We start from the raw sequence: 13373 nt of genomic DNA, 5'->3' as shown, positions 1-13373 counted from the left end.
CATAGCACCCAGATCAGAGAGCTGGTGAGTTTTGACTTTTTAGGTGCTTTTGACTTAACCAGTGACCAACTAGGGGCCTCATACTGGACCTTGAAAGAAAAAGGAATCTGTTGAAAAATGATTTTGTCACATACTGTTTATAACTCACACTCTGTCATAAAGAGCTTAAGCACAATGACTGTATCTGGCAGCCTGCATGTAGAGAGACTAAAAGAGGCTGATCTGATCTCTGGGTCCCATCCCTGCTAGCTGAAGGTGTTGCATGTCTTCTATCTCCCCTGCACTTGGTCTTGTGTGTCAGCAGGCCTGTGATCCCTGAGCATCACCCTCCCTACCATGACAGAGTGAGTAGCCTGGCCACAGGTACTAAAGAGACTCTTGACCTCCCTCTTTCAGCCTTTCTTTCCTCTGCCTTTTTGTCTTCTGTGCTTTTGTCTTCTCTGCTGCAACTCTTCAGGAAACATGTGGCTTTATGGAGGAGCAGCCAGCAAGAAGAGACCCTCAGAATATGTCCCCCTCTTTGTCAGCAGTCCTGACCACTGCCCCTCACACCAGCTAAGCTCTCTGCAGTGTAGCCTTTCAAGTACAGTCACGCCTCACTGCCCCCACCCTTCTCAGCAGAACATCTTCACCGGCCACTACCTCTCCTCTCCTCATCTGGTGAGCATCTGCACAGGCCTCAGGGCTCACCAGGCTGACTTCCTTGAAGCTCCACCTCTTTACACCCAATCTCCCAACTGTGGTTCTCCCAGCTCCAAGCAGCCCCAGCACTCTCCACCGAGCATTCCCACAGAGCTATTCTATATTGTCGCAAGACCCTTTAACTATCGTCTTCTCTCCCTTAGACCATAATCATGGGAGGACCTCTGTCGGCTTTGTGGGTACACACACTGCCTAAACAGTCCAATGGCTCCTCTCTGGGCTTGCAGTGTGCAATGCTGGGAAGGACCACACCCTGTAGAGGACATGAGGATGCCTATTCCTGTGCACTCTTCCTGCTCACTGTGCATGAGCACAATTTTCAGAGGCTTGGCAGTGTTTCACATGCAGCACACAGTACCTTAACACATCCGGTTCAATGGCTTGAGAAGCAAGCTTTTCAAAAATCCTGATGAGGCCTGAGTGCAGAGGGCTGTTGCCAGTGGTCAGGACCTGGTGGCAGGAGGTCATGAGGGTCTTGAGCATTCCCGCCTCGCACATGACCTGACGGTTCTTCTCTGATTTCACCAGGGACTGGATGTGACTGGCCATGGAGCACTGGATCTCCTTGGAAAGCTAAAAGGTAACCAAAGCCATGAGTCCTTGAAGTCAGAATAATTTGTGGGCAATACTGATAGGCTCCTGACTAGGCCTCGATTTGGTTGTGAGGCAAGGAGACTGCGCCCATCACAGCCTGTTCTCATTGCACTCCCATCTGTTTCAAGTGTCCTCAGATGTGCCCTTTTCAGAAGGGCAGGCACTGGAGTCCAGTCTATGGGAGGACATGAGTCACTGGAATTAGCTGCCGAAGAGGCGACAGCTTAAATCAGAGACTGCAAACTGACAGGCGAGACCCATATCTTCCCCAGAGATGTGTGGTGTTTAACTCACATGATATTTAAGTAGTTTCTAAATTAATTGCTAAAATTTAAAAGTCAGAAGATTTCAAATAAAAATTCAGACATATGGCCTCTCTCAAAAGATGGAAAGATCTAGTCAGGCAGGTTTTCAGTCCTGTCTATCGAGAAGCGGTTGGTGCTGGGCAGTGGCTGTGCCCTCTAGTGGGTCTCACGTCCTCCTCACAGCTGACTCGTAAATGTCCTGCTTTTGAGTTTATACCGCTGACACAGATGGTGGAATTCACCTGGAAGGACAAGACTCAGGAATCACTGTCCTCACGCTACTGGCTGTGGCATACACAGCCCTCTCCACCTTCACTCATTGAACTACACCAGAGCAGAGTCATGGCTCCTGTGGAAGCCCTGGCTGACATCTTTCCTTTACTCCCCAGGTGTCATCTGCCTCCCAATTGTCCTCTAATGGTCCTCTGTCCAATTCTTTATTTTAAACATATCCTGACACAGGAACAGGCACGCTCTTATCTTACCCCTATAAAATTTCAAGTCGCTTCTCTATCTTTACGCCAAGGAAGCCCATAGAATAGAGTGTGTTCAGTAAATATTTGTGCGAAATGCAATACATCATTTTGACAATCTTTCTTTCTTCATAAAAAGATAAACCTCTGTAATTCCCAGCCTTCTTGGATATATAAATGGAGGGGGATGAAATTTCCTTCAAAAAACTCTTAGGATATCCACATTCTCTTTTATTGTAGTATAATATTGTCTAAAGTGAGATGGATATCAGCTAGATCTTGATGGAATTTTCCTGCAGTGGACGATATGGTGGTCCCAACCAGACTTCTTTTCTGGATGAGTGTATCCACTGGAGTTGCCCCTTCTCTGGAGAACTTCCCTCCCATAAGTGGGAACTGCCCTGGGCAGGGGCTACGTAGCCCCCCATACATACATACATGCACATATTTACATGTGCGTGCACCCACATATATAAGCATAGACATATAAACATTCCAAGCACATGAATACACACAGAAACGTGTGTGCAGGTGCATATGTGTTCATACATGAACACATGTACATGTGTATGAACACATACATTCATGTACCCCCACACACACACACACCAGACTATAGTCAGTGAGGTCATGCTCTTCAGTCTCTGTGGTGCAATTCTTGCTGCAGAGGCCCCATGAGCTCAAACTAAAGCAAGATTTCAGTGGTAAGTACATCCCCTCTCAACTCCTTTTCCTGCATCATCCTGCTTCCCTCACTCCTTTCCCTGGCATCCCTCCCTCAATGAAGCCCATCACTTGTACTCTTGTCTTGGGATCCACTCCCAGGGAACTCAGCTTGAAGCAGTAGTATGTTTCTCCTATTGCACACCTTTGCCCTAGCTTTGCCCTGGTTTCAAGTAAAGAGATCTATGACAATTGAGATGACATCTAGATTAGTTTATCACATAAAGCCAGGAATAATCATAAAGGTGCTTAATGAAAAATCTTTATCAAATGAGGACTGGCTTCTGGATCCATCAAGTCTCAGACCATCTGTCACCCACACGTGTTCCCTATGAAAGCTTTCTTGGAGTCTGTCCCTGCTTCTCTCTCTTTGCCCTCTCTTGAAAATGAGTCTTAACTGCCTCTCTAATGTCAATTCTGGGCAAAGTTCTAGGCATTTCAAGATGAATCTGTCTCTATTCTCAAGGGAATTACAAACTAAAAGGTGAGACAGGTAAAGAGATAGTCTCAGTCCATGTTCAAGCAGAGAATTTATGTAGTCTGAGAGGGGAGAGGTTCCCCACAGTTCTTTGCACATTTCACGGTGCTCTTGGAGTTAGAAGGAGTCCAGGCCTGGCACCTACTTTTGGGGCCAAATTTTATCCTGTGATGGGAATATTTCCTGGGTGTGCAGGATGGGCCTGGCCCTAGTTGAAACATGACGTGTATAAATTATGCAATCTCTGTGAGAAAACCTTTGAAGAAGGTACTATTATTATCACCATTTTACAGATGAGAAAACCGAACCCAGACAAGTCAACTATCCAGGCCACATAGTTAGGGCAAATCCTGGCTGAGAATCACCTCACTCCACCATCTCCTCCCAACATATGCAGTCATTTGGGGGATCCCTGCCCAGACATGGTCAAGAGAATGTTTATAACACTAAGGTACAAAAAAATTAATAAGATTGCATTATTCCACAGGCTATAAACACAGTTTTGTAGAATATATTTCAAGGATTAAATTGCATGGTGAAACATATTTGCACTGTTGATCATCAGTTTCCAAATTTTTTTAAAAAAATGAGTGGGTCATACAGCTCACCCTACTGTCCTCCAACCTGCCTTCCAGAAGCACAGCACCCAGAGCTCCTGCCTCAAACTGACGGCTTTCAGTAATATTCCCATCTTTACTGAACCTTCGGTAACATTTCATATTTAAAATTTTAGACTATTTAATTTTAGTTTAAAATTTGACTATATTAGAATGGTTTTTCAGGGAGACTGCTCCCAACCAGGATTTTGACATTCTAAAATGTCATCATTTTTCCAACGTCATTGATGTCAAGGAGAGATCTAATCATTTAGAGATGATGATCTTTGCAAAGGATTGAATGTTTGTGTTCCCCCCAAATTCAAATGTTGAAATCTAACCTCCAACGTGAAGGTATTTAGAGGTAGGGCTTTTGGGAGGTGATTAGGTCATAAAGGTGATGATTAGGTCATAAAGGTGAAATTCCTATGAATGAGATAAGTGGCCTTAGAAAAGAGACCCCAGAGAGCTCCCTCCTCCCTTGTACCATATGAAGGCACAGTAAGAAGAGGACCATCAATGTCTCCCCAGACACCAAATCTGCCAGCACCTACAGAACTGTGATAAATAAATGTCTGTTGTTTTTAAGCCACCCAGTGGATGGCATTTTGTTATAGCAGCCTGAATGAATGAAGATGATCCCCTTCCCTGTCACTGTGGTGTTTGCATAGCCACCTTGAACTGGCGTGGCCAACAGGGACCAGAAACAGAAGGTAGAAATGCTAAAAGTCATTTGCAGTGAACAATTCCATCATTTTTACTTTGAAGAGCTTTTCCATGTGAAAACCTACACAACATCCTTGGTTCTCTTTCCTAAATCTTTCTTCTGGTGCTCTAAGCATCCCTTTCTGCATCCAACAGAGCCTGCACCTCTGCCTTCCTTCTCCACTCTTCTCAAAACAGAAAAGGAGCTTCCATCCTCTTGCCTTGAAATTTCCCTCTTGGATTTTGGTAACTGCATCTCTTAATTTGGGATGGGGGGAGTTGGGGAGTCTTGGAGGGTTGAAGAGTCATATGATGTGAGATGCAAAAATACTATTACAATGTGTTATTAATAAAAATTTTAAAAATGTCTATAACCTCTGATTTTTGTTACCAGCACTTCATTTATTGCTTTGGGAACTTTTGGTTTTCTTTTTTGTTTTTCCACACCCACCTCGACATGGGCAGGAATATTTAAAATCTAAATACACAAAAGAGAAAAAAGAAAAAGTTTTCAAAGGGGAGAAATGCTGATCTTGCTTAATGATACCACAAGTTTACTCCAAAATTGCTCAATACCCCATAATGGAGGAGGGAAAATTGATCGTCCTCATTATCACTGCAGCTCTGTCAATACCAATATTGCCTTGTTTTGAATAAAATGTGCTGTTTTTTTCAATGTTGGTTCCAGTAAAATGGAGTTTTAGTGAAAATATGAGTAGTAGCAGGAAACCAGTCTGGTTTCTCCCCCTACAAATGGATTGATTTTCCTAACGCATATTACTTCCAACACGAGAAAGGAGATGGTGGTTCAATTAGGACTCAGTGGTAAGCATGCAGGGTCACCAGACTGGCCAACAGGTTGAACCCCCAAGGCAAATTATCACAAAGCAATTTGTGGGGTGCTCTTAAGGAGTTTTCTGTTTTCTCCACTTAACAGTTATGACTTCAAGTCCATCCCTGTCCAGCTGTGTACGTTTATTCTGTGTGTGTGTGTCTCTCTCTCTGTGTGTCTCTGTCTCTTTCTGTCTCTGTCTGTCTGTCTGTCTGTCTGTCTCTCTCTCTCTCTCTCTCTCTCTCTCTCTCCTGGTCCAGATTAATATGGTTCCAGAGCCCAATGAGGGATGGGTCCTGGTGCGGTGAATCCTCCCAAACTATGACTGTATCCGCCCATGTTGTGTATTCTAGACAATAACCACATTGTCCTGACATAGACGTATAAACTATCAGATAACTAGTGTCTTCTTCCCCTCGAACACTTAAAAAGAATTAGGGATTTCTTTTGAGCTACTCAAATTTGTATTAGTTGCTTGTTCCAATTTGTTTGAAATGTTCTTTATTTGGTAATTTTGGAAAAGAGATAGTACAATTTAAGTGACCTCAGCTCTTAAGATCAAAAACTATAAGTGGGCTGCCAGGGATAAATAGGGCCTACAGATGTGTTTTATTTGACAAGCTGTTAAAGTTTTTATCTTTATTTACTTACCTCTCCCGTTACAAGAGTGTAAACTTTCTGTTTTGCCACAGTCCCCACCAGCTTGATATTTGTGGGGTTCATACAGCCTGTAGACATGGGAATTTGTGATCTCGGTTTAGGTGTAGGAGGGTCCAAAGCCCATTGAGTCATTAGAACCCATGTCTAAAGCCTTCCTTGATGCACTTGTATAGATTTGCAACTAAGACCGAGGTGCATGTGGATGCCTGCTTTAAATATTCTGCTTCTTTTACGAGTTACTTGTATATGATGGTCAATGCTTTCTGGTAACGGAAGCCAAGAATCTTATATTTATAAAGTATTTGTCTCTTTCCAGCTTTACTTCCCATCTTTCCCTTTGGCCTACCCTGCACTCCTGCCCTCGTAACATTTTCACCTTTTGCTGAATACACCACATCCTTTTCAACTGATGATGCCCAAAGTTGGGAAAGCACTTTCCCATCCCATCCTTTTGCTGAGCTGCTACTTGTTATTCAAGAAACAATTCACATGTCTTCTCATCTAAGAAATATTTTCTGACTTTCCCAACAAACATTGTGTCCATACTTCAATCATTATAAATACCATACTTTGACAGGCTCACTTGTACCTTCTCTCTCTCTCTCTCTCTCTCTCTCTCTCTATCTCTCTCTCTCTCTCTCTCTCTCTCTCTATTCTTCCCATCCATGCTCCCTCCGCACTACAGTCTAAGCTGCTGCCTGAGACAATAACTCTTTACTCTTTACTCTTGTTTCCTTAGCACCTACCCCTGTGCCTCAGATACAATCGCTGCCTAGTAAGTGTGAGCATAAGGGCACAAGGTATTCTAGGACGTATGAGGTACACCTAACCCAGAAGACTGAGAGAGTAGTCAGAAAAGATGATGTGCCAATTAAGTATTGAAGGATAATGAATAGAGAGCCAGGCCAGCAGGAGAAATGGTTTTTGTGGGAGAAGGAATGGCACATGCAAAGGCCAGGGGTGAGAGTGAGCATGGCCTTTCATGGAAAGGCTGGGGGTCATGGACAGTTGTCAGCCCAGTTCATTCACCTCAGCACCAAAACTCCTTCTCTGCAGTGAGTCTATGGTCAGCCCTGAGATGGAGAATAAGAACGTCACCAGAGAAATCAACTTGTAAATATCCATCCAGGAGGATGCCTGCACAGCCTGGAAACTGAAACATCTATGAAGAGTTTCTACCACCTTGGAAATATCTCTTCAATCCATGATAGCTGGATTATATAACCAATGGAGCCCAGCACAGGGCTCCCTGGGACCCAATACCATTCTCTAGCCAGAAACTTTCCCACCTGTGGATGGGGCATCCTCAGGTTGCCCAGAAAGAGAGGCATTAACTTATCCTGAGTGTCTTTATTGCTTTGGCCAAAGTAAACTTCTAAAACTACTCTTTTGTTAAGAGATATTTTTTAAACAGATTTGTTGTTGTTATTGTTAACAGATTTCCATCCATGATTGTCCAGAGGAGGTTCCTTGAACAAGACTGTAGAGAACATTGCCTGTTGTAGAAATGAGGGATCTATTCACAAGCAAACTGTGGCTCAAGGCCTAGTGTGTTGTTTCTGAGTTTCCAAAAAGACATTCACCTTTCCTTCATCTTCTAGGTATAGGGCACACAAATATCTACCCAGAGAAGGTTCTCATGCTGATCTGACACTAACTGACAGGCAAACTTGGGCTTGTTACTTTCTCTAAGCCTTAGTTTCCTTAGCTTTAAAATAAGAATAATGACAATACCTACCTCGCAGTATGTTTTTTTGTGGGCGCCAATAGAAACCACCTATGAAAGCATTTTTTCTTATAGGATGCAAGTCTTTTCAGGATCTTAGTCTTCTTTTCTTATCTAATAACAATAAGATTCCTTCCAACTGAATGGCTAGTTTGCATGGTATGGCCATCGTGGGTTGTGCCAGCTAAGTACAAGAGCAGGAGCACACACCTACCTTATCCTCAGACCCCATGATGAAACCTAACATCACTGAACGCTTATTATTTGCAGGCATTTTTCTAAGTGGTTTTGTGTACTAGCTCATTTAAACCTCATATAAATAACATGTTTTAGATACTATTATTCCCCCATTTTGCAAATGAAGAAAATAAGGACCAGAGAAATTATGGCTTGTTGATGAGGTTACCCAGTGAGTGGAGAGGCAGGAATTCAAACCAGAGGCCACTTCATTGCTGCGATCACTGCTTTTCAGGCCCCTGAGTGCTGAATCTTGCAGAGCACCAGCTAGTTCCAGGTTCCAGGGCTGCCTTTACCCTGAAGGTTCTGTGAGCAGCAGTACCTCTAGCCTCCTATAGGTCAGGGATGAGGGGAACTGAATCACCCCAAAATAAACCCAGGAAAATCAACTGAAACTGTTGACACTATGGATTGGGCACTGGGTACTCATCCCAGTCTGTCCTAGGCCAACCCCTCAAAACTTATAGAAAAAACAAAGTGCTCATGGCCCTGCCCTATACTGGGGTTACCTAAATTGAGTAACTGGCATATAGTATTTTCTATGAACAACACTTACATGGGCTTGGCCATTTCCACCATCTTGAGAGGCCAGATGGGTGTCTAAGATACATGTACTTCACCAGTGACCACATTCCCAAAGCATGGGCTCACAGAGCCAGTCAAGATCATAAGGTCATCAACTCCAGGTGCTGGATTTTCACCATCTCAAACCTAACACCTAGTTGGAATGCCCAGTGCAGGGTTGCTCACTACTTCCACAACTGCCCATCCAGTTTCAACAAGTATGCCCTTATATTGAACCTAAGCATCTCACTGTTTAACTAATTGGTCCTTGTCTGTTTTTCATTGTTCTGCCACCAGCCAACCAACAAGTATTTGCCCAGCTTTCATTCTCTCAGAGGCTTTTCTCTCTAGGCTACACACCCTGAGATCAGGCCCCTCATCATCTTGCTTTCTCGCCTCTGAATAAACATGGATGTGGTGTGTTAAGGGATCAGTGAGGTCATCAACTCCCTTTGGCTGAATACTATAATTCTATATAGATAGCCAAAAAATAAAATTCACCGTAGTGGTGTCCTCACCCCACCTAGGACTATTATTGACCTTGCACTAAATGCCCTAGGACTCTCTCGCACACACGATTCTGTCCTTTATTACCCTGTGTGTGTATGTGTGTACATTAAGACATGAGCACAAGCATGATTATCTCTACTGAATTTTGACTCAATAGATTCTGACCTATTGCTTAAGCTAGTAGAGACTCTTTGCATGCCCAATCTGTCACCTACCATTTGAGCTTCATTCAGATCACTGATCAAATGCAGAACAGGCAGAAGAGAGGACCCTAGTCTTTTGATTCATAAGTAGATGTTAACATACAGTTCAATATTAATTATTTGCTATTAATTTATCAGTAGTGTAATGCCAGTTGTAAACATACCTAAAATGTATTACCTTTCACTCAATATTTCCAAAATTTTATGTATTATGACCCAGAGTCTTAAGAACAAAGATTACCAAAGCTGAAAGAGAAGGACGGAGGGTATGATGGAGCCAGCATCTAATGAGCACATACTGTATGCCAGGTACTTACTAAGTACAGTATATTCTCCACTGTTCTTCTCAATGGGAAAATATTATGAGACACTGAGACTTGAAGAGGTTGCATCAATTTCCTAAGCTAATAAGTGGCAGAACTGGCACCCCAACCCAGGTCTTATTCCAAAGTCCATGATTTTAACACTGCATTATGCACTCATAAAGAAAGGAATTTATTATCTCATCAGAGTCTGATGGTCTATAGAAGTGTTTTACTTGGTGGGCATATTTTGGCTTTGCTTTTGTTTTATTTCTGCCTAGTTAGATTATCTTAGAAAGGGCAAATACCTTTCCCTATAGCCAAAGGCCTCACCACTCCTATTGTTGGCATCTGGCTTCATTTATGCATTTCCTTTACTCGTCTGACCCCAAGACATTGAGTCTGCAACCCCTGTGACCTAGCCAAAATCTAAGTACCTGAATTTAAAATGCAGAAAGAGGAAGTGGACTATATAAGTCATAAAAATAATTATGGCAACAGGGACTAGAAGAAAGGTCACCTGATAATTGGACTAGAGCTCATCCTAAGTTTAACTTCCACTCCATCACTCTATGTTCTTGTAGCTTGCTTTTCATCCTCTTTATCTCCAAGTGAGATTATTTCTCTTTGCTCTGTTGAAGAGGCTACCTTAAGAAGTCACCTGGAATTTGACTAGGATCTGAGATTTTCCACTTAGGAACGATAAAAGATTTAGAGGGTGAGGTTCAGAAAGGGCATGAGGAACCTAGAAATTCAACATATTTGGAATTTCTAATGTGTTATAATTTAACAAAGAAAGACTACTACTTTACCAATTTCTTTGTTGGAGGAAATGACTCTCTTTTTAAATATCCTGCCCTTATACAGTGCTACTCAAGGTTATTAATTATGTCAATATTTTAGTAATTTGAAACCCATAAGATTAGTTCAATGTGTTGAAATACAGGCATATTTCAGAAAAAAAAGCACCCTTTTCCAAATTGAGGGACAAATGATTTAATAGATAAGTGCAACTCCAAGCCCGGTCTTATTTCCATCAGACTGTGTGGGAGATTTCCATGGCAGCAGAATCTGGAAAACACCCATCAATGACTCGAGGTCAGACTGATCATGTCCTTGATTCCCATGGCTACTTCCTTACAGGAAAGGCAACTTACACAGAATCAAGAGGTCTAGGATCCCCACATCAGAGATAGCCACCATCTTGCTATTATGTTAACTCTGTCACTTAATTTCTACAAGTTTCAAGTCCTCATCTGCCAAATGAGAATATTGATATCCACCTTGCAGAGTTATTGTAAAGATAAAATAATAAAATACTTGCTGAGTTTTTGGCAACTAAAGCAGTAGCTACACTTAGCAAGTGCTTCCCATGCTACAGTGTTTGTTCTGCTCACCATGCTAAGCACTCATGCATTGCTTTATTTTCTCTTCACTGTAATGCCACAAGGAAGATATTATCCCCACACTACAGCAAAGAAAGTTAAAGATCAAGGAGGTTAAATAATTTTCCATGGCTCTGTGGCCATTTAGTGGCAGAGCTGAAATTTGACCAAAATATGCTTTCTTCAGAGCCTGAACTCTGCCTTCATACAGTGGTGTTCATTAAATGTCGTGGTGTTGGTGATAATTATGATAACAATGATGATGATAATGGCTGGTAACCCAATAAAGTTCAGTTCTCTTAACATAGTATTCAAGGCTCTTCATAATGTAGCTTCTACTAAACTTGTCAGCTCCACTCATTGTCTTTCTACCTACATGGTCTATCCTAGCCCAGCTAAACTATTCAAAGTCCCCAAATGGGCATCTTCCTTTGTGCCTCTCTTTGTGTCTGAGCTTCTCTTCTCTTCCTCCTTTACCTAATCTGTCATGGACATGTCTTTTCTTTAAAGCTTAGCTCCAATGTCCCCATCTCTCTGAGGCTTTCTCTCCCCTCTCTCCCAATGCCTTGTGGACAACCTTTGTCACAGCCACCAGAATTGTCTTACTATCTTCTACACTCCTCTCCCTACCCACCCTCAAACTCAGACTGTGAGTTCCTGTGACATTCACCTCTGAATCACCACCGGCACCTATGGTTTACTAACTATCCCTAGAAGCAAATGTATCACACGGGTAGCTTCAGGACAGGCTGAGTTCAACCTCTGAGTTCTACATTTCTGGAGGAAGTAGAGTGGTGCTTGGGACCGGAAGCCCTCTCACTATTGTTCAGAGTTCTGGCACACAGTCACATCTCTGTGGCAAGACCCTCGTGTTTCCTGACCATGCCTGAAAAGGAAAATGTCTTTGCTCTCAATTAGCTATTTTTTACTAGAACTAACTCAGCATCAAGAGAACTTGAATTGAACTCCATTTTTGCCTTGTTCTAGGGATAGCAACATTCACAGTAAAATTCCCTCAGTCCAATTTTAATACTGGTAATCACACACACACACACACACACACACACACACACACACACACACACACACACATAAGCTGGAGTATCTGTTTCTAAGAGCAGCTCACAGTACTAGCATTTTGGAGAGGAAGAAAATGCCTCTTGGTTGTGAACAGGGCAAATTTAATGTGGTCACAATTAGAAATAAGTCTAATAACCCATATGTGTAGTTATTTAAGCTGTTGCTTCTAAAATGGCATCCACATCTTGGAAAGCCATCAATTTCTTACCCATGAGGTAGGAAGAACATCTGAAGAATGTAAAGTGGATAAGAGCATAGGAAATGCTGGGGAACCACCAGACAGATCTAAAGGGAGATGAGTGGGAACTCATATCCCATTTTTTTAGTAACACTGCCATCTATTGAAATTTCCTGTTCCTTTTTCTGCACTAAAATATTCAGTCCTGCGGTGTTTCGTTTCAGCATTTTATTGTATGGTCTTATTTCTCATTTGATTTACTGTTCTATTTGTTGTTATGAGGTTTTCCACCACCACCACCCCTTTCAGAAATTAATCACTGTAATTATCCAACTTTAGCTGCTGATTTGGCATCTGTAGAAAATATGTGAGAAATTGCTCCACTACATTTCATTTGCATACTTGAGAGACAGCGAGGAAGAACTCGATTTTTTTTTTAAATTACTTATTGTGACCTGAATAAAGAAAAAATATTCCACCAAATGGGATTCTCATTTGTATACTTAATTTATCTAACTATCATCATAGGATGAGTAGAAATTCTTCTCCATTCAGTAATGTGATAGCTCGTGAAGTTTATCTGAAACTCAGACTCATCCACAGAGTTTCCCTGCACTAGGAGATGGAAGGACAGGCCACTGTCTGCTCTGCCTCACTTCATCAGTCACTGTCATGGTGGAGTTTGCACAATGCATCCATAAGTAACTGTTTGAGTGCTAAGACCACCCAAATCACTGGCTTAGTTGTTTTTAATGCAAGTCCATTGTATGGTACAAAATACAACCAAGGAAGCCAGATATCCTCACAATGGAAAAATGTATGCCCGGACTGCACCACCTTGTATCCCTCAAGAGCTGCAAAGATGAGAGACTCATTCATCAAACACATTTTGACCTCAGGCCTGGAAGTGTTTCACACCTCCCCTCACTAACCCCAAGACCTTAGGAAGTTAAACAACTTTCCTGAGCCTCAAGCACTTGCAAAATGGGAGAGATTCTCATATATTTCATGAGCTGTTATAAATATTGATGAAATAGCGTTCCTGACATAGAATAATGTGTATTAGTTTCTGATATGCTCCAGATAGGCCCTATCTTGAATATCAATGTAAAGAAAGTAA

General features: G+C 42.2%; 1 protein-coding gene across 1 annotated transcript in view; it reads right to left on the bottom strand.

The window, feature by feature from the left end:
* WDFY4 (WDFY family member 4) overlaps nt 1–13373 on the bottom strand; it is a 265837-nt gene that overhangs the window by 198464 nt on the left and 54000 nt on the right. Inside the window, exon 14 of the mRNA XM_025050333.1 lies at nt 1061–1275. Within this exon, the coding sequence (XP_024906101.1) occupies nt 1061–1275 (215 nt within the window). The remainder of the gene's footprint in view (nt 1–1060; nt 1276–13373) is intronic.

The sequence above is a fragment of the Pteropus alecto genome, unplaced genomic scaffold (genome assembly GCF_000325575.1).
Source record: "Pteropus alecto unplaced genomic scaffold, ASM32557v1 scaffold287, whole genome shotgun sequence".
In the NCBI taxonomy this organism is placed as follows: domain Eukaryota; kingdom Metazoa; phylum Chordata; class Mammalia; order Chiroptera; family Pteropodidae; genus Pteropus; species Pteropus alecto.
This window is presented reverse-complemented; position numbering and strand designations above follow the sequence as displayed.